Below are 23,924 nucleotides of genomic sequence, written 5' to 3'. Positions count from 1 at the left end.
TTCCCTTTTCCTCCTCTCCCTGCTCCCTTAACAGCTCTATCCAGGCTTCTTTCCCTTAATGTGCAGCAGGGAAGTCAAGGGCTGGAGTTGGTGTAGGCTGTGGCCTTGACTTTGTGGAGGGAGGGCTTACCACCTGATGCCCTGATGCCCCCGCTCAGCACTGAGAGACGTGACTGAGCTCACTGCGGTGTGCTAGGCTCGGGTGGTATCTTTTGCATTTGGCTACAAGACGGCAAGGCTGTTGTAGCCAAGAAAGCTTAGCCAGGTTCAAATGATGAGCCACAAGATGAAAGATCTGAGAGCTAGGACTGTCCAGAGAAGGGGCTTAATGGGGACGTGGAGGACCTGGACGGTCAGAGGTCCTGCTCTTTGCCGTGGCGGTCAGGTAGAAGCTGGAGAGCCCAGGTTCTGCTGCCGTCTAAGCCACCCATCCCCTCTTCTTCCTGTCCCTTCTAGGCCATAGTTCTACCTTCTGAGGTGTGGTGGCATTCTGAATGAGACTGGTCAGTTTTCCTTAAATGATTATTTTTTTCTCCTTGATGCTAGTGGGCGTTCTCTGCCTTGTGCGAGTGGTTGTGGGGATGTAGAATGAGACTCGACAGGCAGAGGGAGGAAGGTGGTACTGGGACTCCCAAACTCGGGAACTGGCTGGGTCACACCGAGGACATCTAGTCTCTCTGGAGTCCTGGCCCTGTTCTTAACTGGTCTTTACTTGAACTAGAGGCTGTAGGTTGGGTCATGGCACTGGGAGGAGGTTAGGTGACTTCTTAGGGCTGAGAGAGGAAGGAACAGAGGATAGAGGTGGGACTCTGGCTGTGCCTCTGTGTCCCAGACCTCTCCTCACTCTGCACAGTCTTTGCCTCTGGGGTGCTCAGTCAGGCTGAGCTGAGTTGGGGTTCTAGGTGCTGCAGCCTTGGTTCCCCTTTCGGTCCTGCTTTGGGCCTTGGCATCGTCCAAGGAGATGTCGTAAGTCAGGCTGATGTAGGAGCTAAGGGCCTCCCGGAGTCCCTCACTGAGGGGGGACTCCTCCCCTGTAGCAGATGCTTCAGAGAACAGGAGAGAGCTGTGGAGAGGGGGAAAGAGTTGCATCAGGGAGCCTCACCCTCCTCCATGCACCTACCACATGGTTCCCTGTTCTCAAACCCTGCTGAAAAACTCACAGTGGTTCCCTGTTCCTAGTCAGATCAAACTCCCCTTCACTTCACTCAGGACTGGTGCCCTCTGTTGTACCCCATCTTGTCTGACCTTCCATCCTGGCCACCTTGGTGCCCAGGCAAGCCCCATATCCATGCCCACTCTGGCCTCCCTGCTAGTCCCCGCAGCAGACCTGCTGAGCCTGGGCTGGCCTGAGTTCAGGCAACGCTTATTGGCTCCCAGGTGTCCCTGGAAGGTGACAAGCCCATTCTGGGTTCCCAGGGGTGGGTCCTTCTAAGTCTCCTTTGTTCTGCCTTCACGTTCCAGGGGCTTCTCACCTGTCCAGCTCTTTCCAATTGAGTGGTGTCCTCTGCACAGTCACAGGTAGAGGTATGGACTTGCCAGGGGGTGGGCCGGCCCTCCGCAGGGCACAGGGCTCCTTGAGTAGGCAGCAGATGTCATCCGCCAGCTCTGAGGAAGAGACCTAGACCCTTGACGTGGCTGGCCCCAGCCCTGCCTTCCTCCCCAACAACTCCACCCTCACCCTGACAGCTTTCCACACTTGGCAGGTGGGAGCATGAGCCCCAGGCTGTTAATCTGGAAGCTGACATGCAGTCAAAGGTCATTCTGGGCTAGGTTTCGGGAGACAATTTACCGTGTGATTTCGGCTAAATGGACCGAGGTGATGGACCTCTTTGAGCCCCAGTTTCTGGTTAGAAAAGCGCTTTGGAAAGAAGAAAGCTAAGGGATGATCAGTCTCTACTTGTTCTGTCAGTATCTGCTGCATGGAATGACTGTCCTGAAATCCCCCGATCAGTTTTCCCAGTAGTAGTCTTTCCTCTCTGACACTCTGCTGTAGTGGCTGCAGTGCCTGTTACAGAACAGGTACCAGAAAATGCTGAGAATCAACTGAATTCCACAATAGCAACAGCTCTGGGCCTTGTTCCTGTGGAGAGAACTGTGCCAGCCATTGGGGACTTTGACTCAGAACCACAGTGGTGGGTGAGGCACTGGCTGGCCTGCACTAACACGGGACACCTCCGTGGCTCTGTTGGCACGAGATGAACTTGGGGCTTCCGGGCTGTGTTTCTTGGCACAGGGACTGGCATGGAGAGAGGGGAGGTCCCTCTTCTGACTAGATATTCTCCAGCAGGCAAACTATCTTCCCCACAGACCCACATCCCAGTCTGCTCTCATGGAGGTAGGGGATGGCCATACCAGAGTAATGGTCCACCAGGGCCTGGAGTGAGGGGAAGGTGAGGCGTGGTGAGATGTACAGCCAGCCATTGTCAAGGCGTTGGATCTTGTAGTGTCTGATCCGGTCCCAGGATGCAGGGCGGCTGAGGCGGACCGACAGGGAGTAACAGCCTGAGAAGGAAAGGGTCTGGGGTGGGATTAAGGCCATGCTGGGGCCAAGCCCAGCCCAGGATGGGAGAAGGAAGACATGAAATGGCCACAGAGAGTGGGCACTGGGCCCAAACGAGGGAAGGGGGAAGGGAGGGACAGAGACTTGCTCTCTTGCTTATAAATGACAACACACTTATCATAGCTAGGGCTCTCGTGAGGAGGAAACAAGGTCATGCACACAGGGCTCAGAACAGGGCCTGCCACAGTTTAAGTGAGCATTAAGTGTTGGCTGTTATTATAAAGACTCAAGTGGGCAGAAGTGTTAGGATGTGAAAATGTGTCAGTAGATGTCAGCAGGGATGTGGAGAAAGGAATTCTTACCCTGCTGGTGGAAAGATAAATTGTATAAGCCACTTCGGAAACAGTTGGCATTAACTAGTCGAGTTGAACATGCTCATACCTCACAACCCAGCCGTTCCATCCCAGCATGATGCCTTGCAAATACATGAACAAAAGTATTCATAGCAGCATTGTTCGAAAAAGCCCAAAAACTGCAAACAGCCCATATGGACTCAAGAGAATGGTAGATTCTAGAATGTAACACTATTCAGCAGTAAAAGTTAATAACCACTACACACATAAGCATAGATAAATGTTTAAAATAATGAGCAGAAACAGCAAGTCACAGAAGCATACATTCAGTATGATTCTATTTAAATAAAGTTCAGAGGCAGCCAAGGGATGCATGTATGGCAAAACTATGAAGAAGGGACTTCCTTGGTGGCACAATGGTTAAGAATCCGCCTTCCAATGCGGGGGAAGCGGGTTCAGTCCCCGGTCAGGGAACTACATCCCACATGCATGCCACAACTAAGAGTTTGCATGCCACAGCTAAGGAGCACATGTGCCGCAACTAAAAGGAACTGGTGAGCTGCAACTAAGGAGCCCACCTGCCGCAACTAAGACCTGGCACAACCAGGAAAAGAAAAAACCATGAAGAAAAGTAACTGATTAACACAGTGAAGCAGGCAAAGGGCTTCAAAGGGACTGTTGCACAATTTCTTAAGCTGGTAAGTGGGCATATGGATGTTGGTTTTATTATTAGTCTTTTTTTTTTTTTGGCTGTGCCACACGGCATTTGGGATCTTAGTTCCCCAAACAGGGATCAAACCCACACTCCCTGCAGTGAAAGCACAGAGTCTTAATCACTTGGACTGCCAGGGAAGTCCCTGTTACTAGTCTTAAACCTATACATGAATATTATATTCACTGATGCAAGTGACAGAATTTTTCCAGTTTTTAGCTGTTTCTTTTTTTTGGCCGAGCTGCGTGGCTTGTGGGATCTCAGTTCCCAGACCAGGATTGAACCCGGACCTCGGCAGTGAAAGCCCAGAATCCTAACCACTAGGCCACCAGGGAACTCCCTGTTTTAGTTTTTAAAATCAACTTTATTGAGGTATAATTTATATAAAATAAAATGGATATGTTTAAAGTGTACAGTTTGATAGGTTTCAACGAAAATTTTAATTTAAAAAAAGGATAACTGGCTAGAAGAGGAAAAGCACATGGTTGAAAATGAGTAGAGAGAAAAGACTATATAAAATCATAACTATATAACTATATAAAATCAGGCCTCCAGCAGTAGTTTTCAGCAGATGAGGTTGCATACGAGTGCTCTTCATAACTGTAAAGTGGGATGCATTTCTTAACACTTCATCAAAGCCAAATGGGAAGAGGGTGCTTAGTGGAATAACAGTAATAACCTATTATTACTATCTAATTACCTAAAGCTATCTGTAGCTTTCATTTATTGAGTGCTTACTATGCACTTTTTATATGGACTATCTCGTCTAATTCTCATAACCACCCTGTGAGGTAGGTACAGTTATCCCCAGTTTACAGATGAGAAAACTGGCACAGAGAACCTGGAGGAAGAGCCAGTGACCCTGTCACTTAACCTTTCCCTGTGGAATGCCAACAAAATGCAGGAGTGACTTTCCCAAACCACAGGCAGTGCTCAGTTTTAGGAAGCTTTTACTTTGAGGAAGTGGTCTAAATACTCCGTTAAAAGGCAGAGATTTTCAAACTGTATTTTAAAAAGCAAGACCCAGCTACATGATAAACACACTTTGAATATTAAAACACAGGCTAAAAGTAAAAAAATATGTATCATGCACACATTAATCTTAGGAAAACTGGAGTGATAATATCAGAAAAGTAGAACTCAAGACTAAGGGTATTACCAGAGATAAGAGGATATCCTGAATTTGTATGCACCCAGTTACAGAGTTTCAAAATATAGAAGCAAAGCCAACAGTATTAACAGAAAAAAATAGATGTCCATAATTATAATTGGAGATTTCAACACTCCTCTCTTAGTACTTGATAGGATAGAAAGTCAACAGGCATATAGAAGAGATGAACAATGCAGTCAGCCCATTTGACTTAATTAACAAACCTTGGGCCCAACAAGAGCACATGGAATATTCAAGGCAGACTATAGACTGGGCCGTAAAAACAGAAATGTAAAAGGATTGAAATAATTAAAGGTATGTTTTCTGACCACACAGAATTATGAATTAATAACAGAAAGACATATGGAAAATCCCCAGATGCTTGAAAATAACCCAGGGATCAAAGAAGAAATCATAAGCAAAATTAGAAAATATTTTTAACTAAATAAATAAATTTGTGAGCTCAGCTAAATCAGGACTTAAAGGTATATTTTTAGCTTTAAATCTTACACTTGAAGAAAAGAAGGCATAAAATAAAGTTTCTACTTTAAAAAGCTAGAAAAAGAATAAATTTAAGTGGAAGGAAATAAAAATAAAATAAATAGAAGACAATGGAGAAAAATCAAATGCTGATTCTTTGAAAAGGTTGATAAAATTGATAAAGCTCAAACTAGACTGATGAAAAAGAGAAACACCACACACACACACAAATTACCAACATCAGGAATGAAGAGGGGACATCGCTATAGATCCTACACACATTAAAAGGATAAGGGCATACTGTGAACAATTTTATGCCAATAAATTCTACAACTTAGATGAAATGGACAAATTCCTTAAAAGACACAAATTACCAAAAGTGACACAAGAAATAGAAAATTTGAATAGACCCATATCTATTGCAGAAATTGAATTCATAATTTTAAAACTTCCTAAAAAAAAAAAAAAAAACTTCCTGGATAGATAACTCTGGGTCCAGATGGCTTCACTAGTGAGTTCTATCAAACATTTAAAGAAGAAATAACATCAATTTTATACAAACTCTTTAAGAAAATAGAGAAGATAACATTTCCCCACCCATTTTATGAGGCCAGCAATTAACTTGCTAAAAAAACCAGACAAAAACATTATGAGAAAACTATAGACCAATATACCTCATATATGTAGACACAAAAAATCTTTTAACAGACTGTTAGCAAATTGAATCCAGCAATGTATAAAGAAGATAATACATTATAACTAAATTGGCTTTATCCCAGGAATACAAATTGATTTAAAAATTGAATGTCAGTGTTAACTCACTAAATTAGTAGAATAGAGGAGAAAAAGCATGATCACCTGCAGAAATGTAGAAAAATTTGACATTCAACACGCATCATGATTTTTAAAAAACAAAGAAAAAGAAAACTACAAATAGAGGGTGTAATAATTTCCTATTGCTGCTATAACAAATTACCATATATATAGTGGTTTAAAACAACAAAAAATGTGTTATCTTACAATTCTGGGGGTCATAAATCTAAAACAGATTTCACTAAACTAAAATCAAGGTATCAGCAGGCCTGTACTTCTTCTGCAGGCTCTAGAGGAATGTCTGTTTCTTTGCCTCTTCAGTTTCTAGAAGCCCCCAGCATTCCTTAGCTCATGGCCCCTTACTCCATCTTCAAAGCCAGCAGCATAGCATCTTCCAATCTCTCAATACCCTCCTGCCTCCATCTTATAAAGACCCTTGTGATTTCATTGGGCTCATCTGGATAGTCCAGGATAAACTTCCTATCTCAAAATCCTTAATCATGTCTATGAACTCTCTTTTGCAATGTAAGGTAAGTCGTATTCACATGTTTCAGGGATTAGGACCTGGACATCGTCTGGGGGGGCTAGTCCGCCTACCACAGAAGGGTACTTCCTCTTAACCTGACATAGAGCATCTGTGAAAAATCTATAAGTAACATCATACTTAATGGGAAAGACTGAATTTTTCCTTCTAAGAACAAAGCAAGAATGTTCTTACCACTTTACTTGTTATACTAGAGGTCCAGTGCAGTAAGGCAAGGAAAAAAAAAAAGGTATATGAATTGGAAAATAAGTAGTTAAACTATAGTTATAGATAACGTGTGATCATAGATGTAGAAAATCCTAAGGAACCTACAAAAAAGCGACGAGAACTAATAAGTGAATTTAGCAAGGCTACAGGATACAAAGTCAATATACTTTGAGAAGTATGGAGTAAGGTCCTTGCTTCCTTTTCGTTGTTTTCTACCTGACTCTGGAGACCCCTTGACTCTGTACCTTTAAGAAGAATCTCTTCTGGAGCTGTGCTGTGACCCTGAAAAAGCTCTGTGGTTGGGAAAGGGATACATATCTGAAACTAGGCCCTGGAAGCCAACCAACCAGCTGAACTAAGTGACCAAGTCCCTCTTTGGGGCCTGGTTCTCCAGCCACCCCACTCTGGCCACTGTCATCACAGTTACTAGAACCAGGAGGGATCCTCACAGCTACACTGAGGCTCTGACTGGTAGACTCAGAGATAATAAGCAAGCTCTGTCAAGCCCATGTGGGGTTGTCTACCCTGCTGTGGGGACAGGTCACCTACCAAGGCCACCTTTGACTGCCCTGTGTGCCTGCTATCCTGCTGTTCCCTCTCACTGCTGCTCAGCCAGCCCCAGATATCTATGGCTGGCTCCCAGTTCCAGGACGTCTTTTTTTTTTTTTTTTCCCAGTACACGGGCCTCTCACTGCTGTGGCCTCTCCCGTTGCGGAGCACAGGCTCCGGACGCGCAGGCCCAGCGGCCATGGCTCACAAGCCCAGCCGCTCCGCGGCATGTGGGATCTTCCCGGACCGGGGCACGAACCCATGTCCCCTGCATCGGCAGGCGGACTCTCAACCACTGCGCCACCAGGGAAGCCCTCCAGGACGTCTTTTAAACTCGGACTCCCTGGTTTCATATCTCACCCAGAGTCACACACTATAACACCCCTACATCCTATAACCCTACCTGTGTCTCTAAGACACATTAGTTGACCTCTCAGATCTGTTTCTTCCTTTCTAAAGGGGGATAATAATTGTCCCCGCCTCAATAGATTGCCACAAAGATCCAGGTGGTAAAGTAGGTGAAGCATTTAGCAGTGTCTGGCGCATAGCAAGCAGCCAGTGCCCCTTCTCAGTTCTCTGGTTCTTTATTCACACTGTTCCCTTTATATGGAACACTCTTCCACCTGCGTAACCGCCAGCCTTCCTTTTACAACTCAGTTCCTACTCAGGCAACTCCTCGCCAGAACACCTTCTCTGCCTGGTAGAAACTCCAGCTCTAGGCTTGCCCAGACACAAGTGCTAGCACCAAAGGTCCTATTCTCCCATCGTCTGTCCCTCAACACTACCCCACCCCACCATATAACCAACTGTGAGCCTCACAAGGGATCGTCCTAATTTATCTGCCCACCATCTTCCCATCTCCGAAAACAGCAGCGCAATCCATTCATTACTAAGCTCCTAACCCCGGCATCATCCCTGGCAGCTTCCACTCTCCCTCACCTCCCATCCAGCCCCACAGAAAACCCTACTGGCTACATTCAGAACATATCCGGAATCTAACCACTTCTTATTAGCCTGCAACAACTTCCCATGTGGCTCCCCACTTCCGCCTCATCCCCTGCCAAATCCTCTCTTTGCAACGTAGAGGGATCAGATCATGTCACTCCCCTGCTTAGAACCCTCCCTGTCAACACTTAAAATAAATCTGAAGCTCTCACCCTGGAAAGGCCTTGCATGACCTGACTTCCGGTGACCTTGGATCTGCTCCAGGCACACCTGCCTCCTGCTGAGGATGCACCTGTTGTTTACTCTGTTCCTTTGAACTGTCGCTTTATTGTTTCTTTGTGGCACTTGCCATGATCAGTTGCTCAATTACTGTTTGTTCACTATGCACGTTGCCAACTAGATTGTGGGCAGGGATTTTGCTGTTTTTTTAACCTCTTTATTGGTGCTTTTTATATTGTTGAATCCCCAGCACTTAGAACAGTGGCTGGCACAGAGTCACCATGCAGTATTTATTTGTTGAATGAATTACTGAGTCTCTGTGATAAACACTGGACACGGCCATGATACAAGCAGACTTGAGGAGTCCTTGCCACCATATGCACTCCTACCGCTGTGAGCACAGATGGTGTTGGGGGTCAGTCTACCCTACCCCAGCTCTTCATCCTCTCTCCTCCCCTCAACGTACATACATGCACTCATTTACTCATCCATTTATACAGTAAACATCTGTTGAACACTTACTACAAGCTGGCACTGCACTAGCCCCAGACACAGGTAATCAGATCTTCATACTCTGGGGAAAGAAATACTGTCCCTCAGCACATCCCTCAGCCAGAATTTTCCTTTATGGTCCTCATCTCAAATATTTAGTTCCCCTGCTGTTAGACCACATACCCTGACTTTGTTTTAAGAAATAAGTTTATTGCAGCTACAGAAGAGGTCTTTTCAGGATGCTGTGGGAGTTAAGAGCAAAGAGTGACAAATAACCTGGGGAAATGGCATTGCAATGGGTCGAGAAGGATCAGTGTGAGTTGGCCAAGTGGAGGACTGGAGGGAGGGCTTTCCAGGCCCTGAGGGAGGCTCATGTGCAGGGATGGAGCAGTGGAAAGAACAAGGTGTGTTCATTCAAGGAGTGTTCTGGTGGGCAGTGGGCCAGAGGCAGGCTGTGGGAAGGAATGGTAGGAGCTAAGGCTGGGTGCAGGCCCTGGAGGGAGACCCACTGGGAAAAAGGCAAGGAAAGTATGAGGTCCCGGATTCCAGAAAGCTCCAGCAGGCTTAGCCAGTGTCACACCCTGGCCTGCAGTGACCTAAGGAGCCATGTTCTCCCAGGTGTTCTGATGATGATGCCGGGAGGAGGGGAGGGGTCCACAGTGGTGTGAGGGAGCACGTTAAAACCTGTTTGGGGGACGTAGGTCTAGCAGGACCCTCTGAACTTCTTCTGAGACCTCTAAGAAGCTGATAGCCTCGAGAATGCTGCACCTTGGACCCTTGACTGTCTGAAGCCTGAGGGCAGGAAATACAACTTATCAGGCCTGACTCAGAGGAGATGCTTTTAAGTGCTTCTCGGCTGACAGAATCACAGAGATGAGTCCCTCAGGGGCAGGAAGCGTGTCTTGCTCATCAGTCTCTCTTGCAATGCTCAACACAGTACAGACACATAGTAGGACAGGAGGAAGGCAAGAGGGTGACGCTCTAGGGGTCTGGCGCTGGCGCTGACCTCTGGAGCAGTCCTGGGACCTCCACAAACTCGTTGTGCCCCTTCTCACACCAAGGTTTTCGGCCTGACTTGGGCCCTGCCATGGCTCCCCCCAGGCCTAGAACACAACCAGGTATGCCAGAGGGACTCTGGGGAAGATGGGGGGTCTTCCCCTCCCCCTCCAGACTCTTGAGTAGTGTTCTTGGGAGCTCAGTGGCCCCAGGCCTTCCGCCTTGGTCCACCCACAGGCTCAAAGCCCCTACAGAATTCCCTTCCCACAGGTACGTCTCGATCTTGGGCCAAAGAAGAGCTGATCCTGATATCGCTCACTCACTTGGTCAACAGTTAATTACCGTTATATATGACAAGATGCATTATGTAAACATGAAAAACATTGTCTCTCATTACTTAATTTTGGGTTCCCTAGACTGGAACTGTGTTTTCAAACTTAAAAAAACATGAGATCCATCCAGAGAGCTTGTGAAGGAAGCAGATTTCTGACCTCTGTACCCAGCAGTCTGATTGGGCAGGTCTGCGGCGGGGCCTAAGAGTGCATCAGCAAGACGATCCCCTGACAATCCCTGTACACGCAAGTCTGAGAACCACCATCCTGTGGCGTCACTCGGGCCCGTACAGATTTAGTGTCAAACTTTTTTTGACCACAAACCACATATGAAATTTTACAGTGACCCAGAACACACTTAAAATTATCGAAAACAAAAAGTTTGGTGAAGCAATATTTTCCCCAGCCCCAGTGATGCATCCTAATGTTTTCAGCTCTATTTCACTTTCAACGCTCCCTGGTCCAGATCCACTAAACCAATGGGTTTCAACCTTGGCTACACATCAGAATCACCTGGGGGGCTCTTGTAGCTTCCAGGGCCCAGGCCACACCCCTGACCAATTAAATCAGAAACTCTGGGGGTGGGGTGCAGCCATCAGTAATTTATAAATCTCCCCCAGATGATTCCAACACACAGCCAAGGTCTAGATCAGCGGTTCTTAAAGCTGGACCAGTTCTTTGTTTTAACAAACCCTCCAGGTGTTCTGATGCCCACCCAGGTTTGAGACCCACTGGTCTATAACCACTGAACCAAACTGATTTCTTGGCCCACAAATGGGTTGTAACCTGCAGCTTAACAGACACTCTCCAAAAGGAAGCCCAGGATGAGAGATTAGAAATTAGTATTGGGAAATTGCCTTTCCTGCAGAATTGGCAAATTCTTCCTTTTTCGATAATGAGAGCTGCATTCTGATCTATCCCTTTTTGGTGTTGCTATGGGGAACCTCAGAGTCAAATCTAACCTTAATCCCAGCAATTCTGTGGATCCTTAAACATCCTATGGATTCTTTACACCTTGAACTTACGCAGTGCCGAGTATCAATTATGTCTCAATAAAACTGCAAGGAAAAAAAAAAGATCCCATGGATTCTTATCTGCTTTCTCCTTTATTTCTCCACCAGTTCCTCTTGTATATGGGCCTTCTTGGAAAAGGGGCTCAGAGAGGCAATAAGTTTCGGTCACTATGCTCTTGGGGTTGAACCAGGCCAGAGAAGGGGTGTGGGAGGGGCAGCTGAGCACGGAGCACTTCCTGTGGCTTCTCACACTCACTGGGGCCCGGTCTACAGTGCCCCCGCCCCCAACAGCACCGCTATGGTTTCCTGTTTGTAGCTGTTGCACTTGAGCCAGCCCCCCACCCTGGCCTGCCTATGGGTGTATGTGAGAGATGCTGGCGCTGCCTGGAAAACAGTAGGAGGGGCTGGGGAGAGGTCAACCCAGGGGGCTCCCAAATGAAGGGAAGGAGAGGCAAAGACACGCACTGGAAGGGGCCCCAGGAGGGAGACTGAGTAGAGAGCAAAGGACCCTGATGACGCATCAAAGTGAGTTCAGTTAAGGGAAGCACAGGCAGCCCGTCCTCACTCCTGAACAGCTTCTCCCTAGTCTGCCCCTGTGCTTGTAATGCTACCATTACTGTCACAGGTGGGCCTCTCTTGGGTGTCTGAAGTGCGATGAACCTCAGCGGGGTTTGAATCCCAGCTCTGCACTTATTAGCTGTGTCTCCCCAGGCAACTCATTTCTCTTCCCCAAAATCTCCAGTTCCTCATCTGTAAAATGGGGACATTGGAAGTACAATCCCCACAGGGTTGTTTGAAGGCATTTACAGAGCCTAACATAAACGAGGGCACTGCCACTCCTTCAACGTCCCTCTCTGTCCCTGCTGTTAGGGACTCAGGGCAGCTCAGAGAGAAGCAGGGGCATCAGAGACAGACTCGACTTCGTGTTTTGTTTGCACCTGGGGTGGGAGAAGTCCCATATGAACGTGCGGTGTGACATGTCCCTATCCCTCTGTGGGCCTCTGTTTCCCCATCTGCACAGCACAGAAAGGAAGATCATGAGGTGACTCCTAGTGGGTTTTCTGGCTCCGACTGGCTGGTGACCCAAAGCACAGAGACCTTGTCAAGAGATCAGGGTCATGCTGTGTCTTGGGGAGGGAGAAATCATTGCTGGTCAAGGCAGAGAAGTCCTGTGACTATACTGTTACGAGTCCTGGTTGCTAAAGTGTTGGCTGAGCGGGATCCCTCCCGTGGGCAATTCACACCACTTTTAGAAATGCAGGTTATTTGCCCCATTGTTGTTGTTTTTTTTTTTTTTTTTTTTGCAGTACGCGGGCCTCTCACTGTTGTGCCCTCTCCCGTTGCGGAGCACAGGCTCCGGACGCACAGACTCAGCGGCCATGGCTCACGGGCCCAGCCGCTCCGCGGCATGTGGGATCTTCCCGGACCGAGGCACGAACCCGCGTCCCCTGCATCGGCAGGCGGACTCTCAACCACTGCGCCACCAGGGAAGCCCTGCCCCATTGTTGATAGGCTCTCACAGCAGCAACATGTGGTCAGTCAGCCAGACTGCCCGACTCCAAGGCCAGGTCTCCAGCCCTCCACATGTGGCCTCCTACCTCTACCCCCAAGTCACATCACACCTGGCTCTTGGCATGAAAGGGAAAAGCCCATGGCAGGCTGAGCTTACCCACCTCTCCTGGTCTGGCTCTCCCGGATGAGGAAGGCCCCTCCTGGGTTTCCAGGCAGCAGCAGAAGTTCCTCAGCTTTCTCCCGGCTCAGGCCCTCATATAACCACCTGGGGGTGGGGAGATGAGCAGAGAGAGGGTCGGGGGTCAGCCTGGGGGTGGGTGGCCCAAGACTCTACTGGAAGCTCTCTTCCCTCTGTGGGCCTCAGACTTCCAAACGTCCCATGAAGAGCTGGCCTCAGGTCTCTCAGGGCCCCCAGCTTTGTCCTTGACCTCCGAGGCCCCTGGAGCCAGGACCATCTCATGGGGTCAGCCCCAGCCTTTTCTAACTGAAGAGCTCATTCCCAAGTGGCCAGGGTCTGGGGGCAGGTGAGGTGATCCCAGACCCTCTCCTCTCACTGCCCAGTTCCCCCAGCACCCCTACACCATCCACTCACCTGTCTAAGCCTTCACCTCTCCAAGAATTGCCTCTCTCTTTTTTTTTAATTTTAGTAAATATCTTATTTCAACAGTTTAAAGTTTAACTTTGTAGCCAAAAGGTATGCAGGTGAACATTTACTCATTATCACTGAAATCTAACTTCCACTGTAGCTTATTTGTGAGTAGAAAGTTTGGAACTAGAATGTTCGAGACATTCTAAAATTTTGGAAAAAATCACGTAGCCCATCAACAGCCACACGTGCCTCTTCCAATGCTGGGATTGTTGATAACTGAGCCCACACCTTCCTTTTCTCTCTTCACTTAATCCCTCACCTATGTGTGTCCATGAAGGACTTCACTGCAGTGAAAAGTTCAAGGAGTCGTGCAGGAATGTTTTGGTTTACGGTCCATCAGCTTCTTACTGTCCCCAGAGTCATGTCCGGGGGTCCCAGGCAAAGCCTCCAGAAGCCAATTTGATGGAAATGGTTGCCTCCCTGTCATTTTGTGAAATGCCAGATTCAGGGTTGAGTTGATTCCAAGTAAATAACGTAGAGAAGCTGTGATTCTCTTGGGGCCAGCAGCAAACTGAGCCTAGTTTTATAGTAAATAAAATACATCATTCATACGATTTATGAAGATCGAGGCTATAAATGAAGCGCAGGCAAGGAAAGGGGACTCTTAGAGGTAGTCGGTGTTTCCTCTGTTTAAACTTCACGCCAGGCTGCGGAGGCAAAACCCTGCCCCGCAGGCCCAGACCACTGGGAGACGCGAGCTGATTCTATGATGTGTCCACATGTCTCGGGATCCTCTGTTGCTTCAGAGCCAGACACACCACGAGCTTCAGAAAGGAAGGCCATCCAGTGTGGGAGCCGTGCTCTTCCTCAGAACTGAAGCGTGGCTGTCACAGCACACACAGTGACATGTCCCCCGCTCCAGGTTATTCACTGCCTTTCTCTCTCGACATAGAATTTGCTCTGGAGTCAGTCTGTCACTTACTCTGGGCAAGGGATGGCTCACACTCTTTGAGAGACCCTGCGTCCCCGAGTCCAGCCCTCCTGAGGAAGTGCCTCTTGGAAGGGCAGCCCGAGGAGGCTCTCTGGGGACATTTACGCAGGCTGTCCCCACCTCCTGCAAGTCCCTTCCAGCATTCTCCACCACCAGATTCCCGGCCACCCTCCAAAGCCCAGGTGCCACGTCTCCATGAGGCCTTGCCAAGTCCTCTCCTCTGGGCTCCATGTCTCACAGGCTGACCTAAGAGTCAGTCGTCAGCTCCTCTGGAGGGCAGGGTCTGGGCCTGACTTTCCCCTGACCCCCGCTTTGCTCAGCATAAGACTGGGCGTGAAGAACTACACTTGTGGGAGGAGGAAGCAGGAAGCTCCCCAGAGGCAGGGCCTGGGGTGTGAACTCACCCATGGGAGATTTTGGCCACGTGGATGCTGGGGCAGATGTACTCTCTGCCTGAGATGTCCGACAGCACCGTCCACCAGTCTCCATCCCTGGAGAGAGAAGGGCGAGGGGACCCCTCTCAGAAGGGCCAAGGCCCTGGGCACCGCTCATTTGGGATTCACAAGGACCCTCCAGGTTAGGTCCTGTGGCCACCCATCCCACCTGAGTTTCCCAGGTTTCCTTGCACCAGCCAGTCTGGGTACCTCCTGGGCAGTGAATGGCCTGATTCAGGGCCCCCCTGCAAGGCCCTGCGCACCCACTGCTTTTCCCTGCAGGTGTGTCAAGCTGCCTAAAATCCCACCATCACAGTGCTGTGTGAGCTCAGCACAAAAGTCCATGCTCTTTTCCCCTGGAAGGGGCCCCTCCTCCCACTAATGCAGCTTCGGGGATCGGGGGAGGGGAGAGAGCACCCCACCCCGTGCCCTCAGGGGGACTTACTCAGAGATGATGGTCAATGGCTCCCCCAGTCTCAGAGACAGCTCTGCCTGCTCGCCTACTGGGAAACTGCCCAAGGCCACAGCTTTGGCCTTGCTCCTCTCTGGATGGAGGGACAGAGATGGTCACCCTCTGGACAGACATGAGCTCCAGTGGAGGCTGGGCTCCCACCATCAATCCTCCCACGGGCACCCTAGGGCGGCATGTCTGCCGGGATCCTGGGATGGCAACCTGGAATCTGATGCTTTTCCACAGGGCTCTGCAGAGCCCTGGGGGTGCCCAGACATCTCTTGGGGGCCCCTCGGGGAAAGGACTGGTGTGGCAAGAGGAGTGGGGCTCCTGGCTACAATCCCATTTTTATACAGATCATCACAGGAGATTCTGATAAAGGAATTCAGCAAGCTTAAAGCCGACAGCTCTAAGCAGGTATCAGCCTGGATCTCTGAGCTCAGCTTCTGAAAGGCACCGATGAGGCGGCCACCAGATGGACTCGCTTTGAGGGGCTGGGAGGCGGCCATGGGAGGGGGAGGGCTCCCCGAGGGGCCCAGGAAATCACTGACCTGGACGGGCTTTGTAACTCTGGAGTGCCGTGCACGTGGGCAGAGTGGCTCTCCCGTGACCTCTGTCCAGAGCGACAGGCGTAGGTCTGTGCTGCCCCCTCAGAAGAGGTGCAGCCCCAGGGCCCACTGGGACAGGCCTGGCCCAGAGCAGGCGCCCAGCAGGAATGTGCGTCTCAGTCAAGTGTCCTGGTCACACACCTGCCGCCTCTTCCTGAGCACCTGCTCTGTGTCAGGGCCTGACGGGTGCTGTATGTGTCACCTCCATTCAGCCCCATTGCACAGCAAGGCAACCGAGGCTGCACGGGGCAGTCTGCCAGGGAGGGCGGGCACAGCTCCTACGCCACGTCACCCCGTCCCTGTCCTCCACGGGCCCAGGGCCGGGGGACTGGGCTGGACAGCAGCAGCACGTCTCTGAAAGGCCCAGACTCCCCAGGAGGCTGGCGTTCAGAGAGGGAGTCACAGAGACAGGACACCAAGCCGCCGCACCCCACCCTCAGGACTGGTCCTGAGCACGTGGTGGCCTTGAGGCCCAATTCTGAGGTTGGACAGCGGGCGGCAAGCGGCTCCCTGAGCACAGAATGCTCATCCCCTCGTCCCCAGCTCCGGGACCAGCCTGCCCCGACCACCTAGACCTCCTGATGCCTGTCCAGGCCTACTTGTCCTGAAAACACACGGGCTGCAGGGCGCCCTTCACCCACCCCCCAGCGCCCTCCCTTCTCTTCCTCCTACCCCATTTCAGTAGGGGTCTCTGCGTTAGGCTATGAGAAGCAGTGAGGTCAGCAAGAAAGGTTTATGCGCCTCACAGATGCTCCTCAGAGGCTGAGAGGCCTCTGTGAGGCCCTCTAGACAGAGCTGGGGCCCCAGGAAGTGAGGGAGGGAGAGCAGAGGACAGACAAGGACCCAGGGGACGGGTGGGGCAGACACAGAGCTGGACACTATGCGGGCTGAGGGCCTCTGGGACATGGGCAGAATGAGACTGTGATTCTGGAAATGGACCAGTTCCTACATGTCCTCCCAGACACACATGGAGACCCCCGTGGTGACCCCAGACAGGAGCTCCTCAGAACGTAGGGCCTGGCCATCCCTCGGTGCAGGGAAATGCCTGCCTGATGCCCGAATACACGGTACAAGTTAAGTCTGGGGAGGGTGTCCTCTGACAAGAACAGAGCCAGGTGGCCAGAAGGGCCCCTCCCCCTCCTGGAAGCCCTGGCCTTGCACCCCAGGAGCCACTGAGCTGCACATGCTGTCCCCCTGATGGGTCCCCTCCGGCGGCTGAGTCACCTTCATCCTTCACTCCTTGGATGAAACGTCTCTTCCCTGATGAGCCCCTCAGCACACGCTCTTGGTCAGAGTCCCTTGAAACACTGTCATCAAAATCTAACACAGCTGTAACTGATTATTGGTTTAGCACCTGTCTCTGAGGTTTGACTGTCCCTGAACACAGGGACTGTGTCCGTCTTGTCCACTACTGTGTCCCCCGGTCCTGGCACAAGGCCTGGCATGGGGTAGAACCTTCGTAGATTTTGGGTGGATGCAAGGCTGATGGACAAAGGAGTTGCCCAGAATCCATGCTCCTGCTGGGACCAGGGGTAGAAGTACTGAGAGAAGCCCATTCGTCCCCTGGAGACCCTGACAGAGAGGGGAACACAGTGCCCCTCAGTTCCCACAGGCAAGGAGGGCCCCAGGACACCTGCCGGGGGGTCACCCCCTCAGCATCCTGGGCATGACTCAGAGCAGCCTCGGGGCCGCTGCCTGTGGCTAGATTCAGAGGAAATGAGGTGGGGGTCTGTGTGGTTTCCAGATCTCTTCCTGCAGGGCCTGCTGGGCCCCAGGCTCTCGGTGCACACTGTGTGGCTAGAAGGAGGCAACTGCCTCCCCAGCAGGAGTCTACAGGGTCCAGGGTGCCGATCGATGACCAAGGGGGCTAGGGGAGGCTGCTGTTAAAGAGAGGAGCAGGATATTGGGGCTTTCCTGGCCGTCCAGTAGTTAAGACTCCACGCTTCCAACACGGGGCTGCGGGTTCGATCCTGGGTCAGGAAACTAAGACCCCACGTGCTGTGCAGCACGGCCAAAAAGAAAAAAAATTAATAAAAAATAAGAGTATTTAAGAAAAAGAAAGGTCGATATTGGGGATGGGGGCTGAGGAGCAGAAAGGAAGCCCCAGCCATTGCAGAGGACTTTTCAGTTTGGGGGAGAGCCTGCCAAACACAGATATCCAGTGTGGCTCTGCAGTCTTCTACTTCTGTTAACTGTGTGTCTGTGTCCTTCCTCCTAGAAGTGCTGCTTGGTTTAGAGTATCTTGTTATCTCTGCTGGCTGATTTTATGCGGCAGCATGGCTAGCCCACAGTACCCAGATATTTGGTCAAACACCAGTCTAGATGTTGTTGTGACACTATTTTTGAGACGAGATTAACATTTAAATCAGTAGACTTTGAATAAAGCAGATTACCCTTCACAATGTGAGTGGGCCTTATCCAGTCAGTTGAAGATTTTAAGAGAAAAAGGCTGAGGTCCTTTGAGGAAGGGAGAATCCTGCTTCCAGACTCCACTGTGGAATTCTGCAGCATCAACTCTTCCCTGGGTCTCCAGCCCTCTGGCCTGCCCTGCAGACTTCAGACTGGCCACCCCACAGCTGCGTGAGCCAATTTCTTAAAATAAATTCTCTCTTACACACACGCACACATTCTACTGGTTCTGTCTCTCTGGGGAACCCTGACAAATACATTATCGAAACCAAATCAGAATGTGATTTGAGAAAGGATTTGTGGGCTGTTTCAGGGAACAAGAAACAAACTGGGGCTGTAGCTCTGACATCAAAGTACTAGATATTGCAAGATACTTTGATTGTCTAATCGTCCTAAAAACTGGCATTTTTTAGTCAGGACTGCCTCAGAAAACCACAATTACAGGTTCAGCCCATGCGTTGCATGAACTCATTTTTTCCAATCATCATAGCTCTATTTTGCTTCAAGTATTTCACAGCACCTCTCAGGATAAGAGCATTTCTGCCCAGTAGGACTTTCTGCGATAATGGAAATCTCCTATAATTGTATTGCCCAGTAAGGTAGCCACTAGCTTCAAATGGCTGGAGAGCACTTAAGATATGGCTGGTGTTACTGAGGAGCTGAATATTTAATTTAATTTTAATTAACTTCAGTTTAAACTGAAATAGCTACATAAGGCTAGTGGCTATCGTAATGGACGGTGCAGCTTTGGAGAGCTATGGATGTGGGTTGGTCTTAGGGTTGCAGCTCAGGCTCTGGATAAACTGGTTTAGGAGGAGGGAAGCCATGGGAGATGCCTGGGGGACCATCACACGCTCCTGGTTAGTTCTGGTCACTCTCACATTTTCTAGTTTATCTGGTTTAATGTTCTGACCACTAATATGTAAGCTTCCTAAGAGCAGGGACCCCGGCTGTGTGGTTCATGGGGAGGGCCTGGTATACAGCAGGTCCTCATTGATACTTGAGGCTGGAGTGGCTGCTCAGGAAGGGCCTGGCTGCCCCGGGGCCCTCGGCCTACCTGCTTGCATGGGCTCAGGCCCCTGGCCTTGCACACAGGGGCTCAGGCTTGGGCTTGGAAGGGCTTTCCCCCTGCTGGGCTGACTTCCCATCGTTCCTCAGCAGAACACTCAGAAGTGCATCACCAAGAGAAATCTGAAAGAGATGCTGTGATGGGGACAGAGCCATGGCTCCCAGCCTGGTGCCCAGACACCCTCCCTCCCCAGCTCAGCCCTGCTGACCTCCTTGTTGACACAAGCAAATGAGATCCCTCCCATCAGGACCAGGTTCCAGCCCCTCCACCAGACTGTTAAGGCTTTCTGCAAACCGGACCCTGTTTTCTTTGCCTCCCATCTCTGCTACACTGTAGCCGTGCTCCATTCTTTGTTCCTGGGCCTTTGCGTGTGTGAAGCCCCCTCCCATTACTGGAAGACCCTTTTTCCACTTCCGGCCTGTCTGGATCCCACCCTTCTCCAGGAAGCTTTCCCCGAATCCCCCAGCCCTAGCTGATCATTCCTATGGCTACTCAGAACCACTGCCTGACCTGGGATCACATTCTGCCACTGGGTGGCAGGGGCCAGTGACAGGACAGAGTTCACTCTAGGCACACCAGGACCCACGGCTAGGTGGGCAAGGGGAACCTGAGGGGGCTTGGGAGCTGGCTGGCATGCCTCACGCGCTAAGGTGACACTGAGCACACTGTTACTGGTGTCACAGGGCCAAGTAAGACGCCTGGGAGACTGTATGACATAGTGATGACTTGCAAGCCTTTACAGGATTGCTTGTCGAACCACTTCCCTCTCTTTGCCTCCATTTCCCCATCTGAAAAATGGGGATAACGATACCCACCATACAGGTCTGAGAGAGAACTCATGTGAAGAGCCAGGTCAGGGCCTGCTTTTCCTTTCTCACGCTCCGAGTGGCACTTCCCCAGAGGCCATGCCTGGGGACCTTCCCTTTTCTCCCTCTCGGGGCTCCCTGTTGGGCTCTACCCAAGTTTTAACTATTCACATACTTGGGTGCTTGTTTAATGAGCCATTATTCTCTAGCTTGTTGAGAACAAGGACCTCTCTGCCCATTTCCTCAGCATTTTCACCCACGGAAGGCACTTGATACACATTATCTAAATGGACGAAGTGATTATTAGCTCTTTGGACAGGTGTCTTATCCTTAGAATAATTTAAATTCCCAGGTTTCCAGGGTAATGCCGATTTTTTCAAACACTATACGTATTAAGATGTTGTAGGGAGATGGTTTCATTCTTTCAGACGGTTTTCAGTCTCTTCGTTAGAGACAAGGCATAATTATAGCAGTTTAGGGACATAGCAGGCTCCATCCTTGCCTTTGACCCTTTTCCCACACCTGGGTGAGGACGGGTGTCCGTCATGATGGTGGAGTGACTCCCATGGCCTCACAGGCCTTCCTGTCTGAGGAGCAAGGATGCGGCCCTGGAGAATGGAACAGCTGTCTGTAGTCTCGTGCCATCCACATGTGGATGACGGCATGTTTGCTCCTGCCTCCCGGGGGAGTTCCGTATTCACGGGACAGGAGAGCTCTTTAACACAAAACAGGCCCACCATTAGGGAATGGCTCCCGGCAGTCACTTCCTGCTCCGACTTTGGGATCCTGAAGGCTTGGCAGCCCGAGATGGCGCTGCTGCCTCCTGGGGTCTCTGCTTCCCTCAATGCCAAGGCACCCCTTCAGGCCGGGTTTTCAACAGTCCTTTCCCCTTGGGTATGGGGCACATGCTCTGTGCTTAACTATGCAGACAGGGGTCCAAAAAATCCCTGGGAGAGATCATTCCTGGGGAGCACGAGTGATTCAGACCAACCAAGCTCGAGCTGTGTGACCTCAGGCAAAGCGTGTAACTTCTCTGAGTCTCACTGGTGAATCTGGGATAATACTGACTCGAAGGGGTTGTGAGGAGAAGCTGAGGGGCCTGGCATGGAGTGTGTGCTCAGCAGAGGTTAGTCTCCTTTCCCCTGCTTCAGCAAGACAGTCACCAACCACACTGAACCCAGAGACTTCTCCACGCTGCAGGTGGCGCCAGGGGCTGGGCCCGAGAGGCAGGAGAACCCTGCACTCAGGCCGGCAGAGCCCCCAGCACTCTGCCAGCTCCCTTCACCTGGTCCCGTCAACGTCAGGAGGCCTTCTAGGGGCAAAGTGAAGACCGTGGGTGGGCAGACCTAGAAGGGGGGGATAGTACTGGCCCCAACTTTTAAGAATCTAATCATAATTGTCTAAGTATCTGAACAACTTACTACATGTTAGGTAGGCACTTTCTAGGGGACCCAGGCATGGGCGGAAGCGAAGAATTAAAGGCAGCCGCGGTCAGCACGTGGAACATTTGGTGTTTTGACCACAGTACTTGACCCTTTGAGAGGTCGGCAGGGTTCGAATGCCATTCAAAACAAGGCCCGGGGCCCAGGGAGAGCAACCTCGTGCTCACTGTTCGTAGCTGGTTAGTGCACAGCTGGATCTACAATCCGCGTCTTTTGTGTTTTTCTGAAGATAATTTTCTGCAGATAATTTCTCTGTGGCAGCGTAAGTGATAAATTTGGATTGAGCTGAAAGGAGACCTCCCTCCCTTTCAACTGAGAAAGATCACCCTTTTAAGAAGAATTGTAGACTCTAGAGCTGAACGTGTCTTCAGAAGTTATAATCTAGACTCCTCTTATCCACTGACGCTCTGTCCCAACCGTAAAGCCCACTCCCAGTCTTGAGGGGACCATCCTTCCTCACAGTCCCAAAGCCGTCGGAAAACAAAAAGCAAGCATACTTACTGTTTTCCTGTCATCAGAGGCTTGGGGCAGGGGCTCGGCTAAGACGCATGCTTTAGCTGAAGAGGTTAGGGCTTTGGGGGGCCCCTTCTGGAAGTCGGCCAATGTCCTTCGTCCTAGGTCACCCGGGACCCTCTCAGCCTGGGAGTCTTCAGGGAGAGGCTCTCGATATTGCTTTGGGGAGCTTGGCATCTGCCTGTGGTCAGCAGTCTGTACCCCAGGGATGGGAAAGGAGCCCCACCTCCAACTGGCTGGCCCTCCCAAGCACAGCCAGGCCAGGAAGCAGGCCCAGGGCTCTTCAAGCTCTGTCACAGGGTCCTTGGAGCTCCCAGCTCACATCTGCAGGCTCTGTGGTTCTCACAACCACCCGTTTCCTCTGACGGCATCACAGACCGTCGAGGAGCCACCTTCCCCAAGTTCCGGTTTATGGGGGAGAAGCAGCTGCCTCGTCATGATCCTGGAGGGAGAGGTTTCTCTCTGACTGTGTGGCTTGGTCTGATCCAAGGAACACAGAACCAAGCTAAATGAGCAGGAGTTTCCCATGCTTACCTGGTCTATTATAATCACCCGAGGGGCCTGTTAGTATGATTCCTGGGATTCCCCCACGTCTTCCGAATCCAAGTCACCAGAGGAGCAGCCCCAACATTTGAATCTTAAACACTCCAAGAGATTCCTTTGACTAGCAAGTACGGGAAGCACTGCCTTGGAGTGTCCCAACCTTTAATGTGTATAGGAATCCCCTGGGGATCTGGTTAAACAGCAGATTTTGGTTCAGTGGGGCTCAAGATTCTGCATTGCTAACAACTCCCAGGCGATACCCATGTTGCTAGTTTGGGAACCACGCTTTGTGTAGCAGGACCTGGACAGTGGTTCCTAGGCCAGCAGCCTCAGCATCATCTGGAAATGTGTGAGACATGCCAGTTCTCAGGCTCCACCTCTCATCTACCCAATCAGAAACTCCATGGTAGGGGGCCAGCAACCTGTTTCCACGAGCCCTCCAGGTGATTCTGATGCACACCCTGAACTTAAGAACCACTCGGCTAGGATAAAGAATCTCCGATAGAACCCCCTTTGATTAGTATGTTTAAATCAGTCATTAAAATTTAAATTTAGGGAATTCCCTGGTGGTCTAGTAGTTAGGACTCCACGCTTCCACTGCTCAGGGCCCGGGTTCCATCCCTGGTTGGGGAACTAAGATCCCACAAGCCGTGTGGCATGGCCAAAAAACCAACATTTTTTTTGAATTTAAATTAATAAAAATCTCAGCTCATTAGTATCTAAACAACCACCCATTCACTGCCTCCCCATTAGGGGCCTAGCAATCCTGGAGACAGATGCTTTTAACGCGAAACCGCTATTTCACGGACAATGCAGCCTTTTCTGGGGCCTTGAGCACACCTGGGCTCAGGTTCTCCCTTTCTCCCGGGAAAGGCTGGTTTGAGATTTAACTCCTGCGGCACCTGGCGTGGAGAGCTGAGGGAGCCAGAGTGGAGGTTCTCACCAGGACGTTAGGGTGGGTGACGGCCACTCAAGGATGTGGCCTGTGGCTGGGAGGGAACTGATCACAGGCCCACCCTCCTGCTCTTGCCTCCACACCACCGCGACGTCCATCTTTTCATCTGACAGGCAGACTTTTGGACTGGCCTTAAGGAGAGGCCCATGAACGAGGAAGTAGGAAGTAGGAACGAGGAAGACCATCTATGGTCTCAAAAAAATCCCACCATATCCTCTCCCGTTCCACTCAGGGAGGCACCTGAGAATTAGAGTTTAAAGCCTAGACCTGCTGCTCTGTTAGTTTTTTGACCATTTG

At 50.5% G+C, this 23,924-nt stretch overlaps 1 protein-coding gene across 1 annotated transcript; it reads right to left on the bottom strand.

Moving 5' to 3' along the window:
* Nucleotides 1-192: 192 nt before the first annotated feature.
* SLA2 (Src like adaptor 2) lies at nucleotides 193-23,285 on the bottom strand. The gene is given in 9 exon segments (XM_027078378.1): nucleotides 193-930; nucleotides 933-1,063; nucleotides 1,473-1,605; nucleotides 2,353-2,502; nucleotides 12,979-13,082; nucleotides 14,802-14,888; nucleotides 15,277-15,376; nucleotides 19,357-19,490; nucleotides 22,118-23,285. Coding segments are annotated over 8 exon segments (828 nt in total). The 5' UTR covers nucleotides 19,448-19,490; nucleotides 22,118-23,285; the 3' UTR covers nucleotides 193-898.
* Between the last annotated feature and the right edge of the window lie 639 nt (nucleotides 23,286-23,924).

This window comes from Aethalodelphis obliquidens, unplaced genomic scaffold (genome assembly GCF_003676395.1).
Source record: "Aethalodelphis obliquidens isolate GAN/ISIS:26980383/991018 unplaced genomic scaffold, ASM367639v1 scaffold42, whole genome shotgun sequence".
Lineage (NCBI taxonomy): Eukaryota > Metazoa > Chordata > Mammalia > Artiodactyla > Delphinidae > Aethalodelphis > Aethalodelphis obliquidens.
The sequence above is the reverse complement of the archived record's forward strand: the minus strand, read 5'-3'. Positions and strand labels throughout refer to the sequence as shown.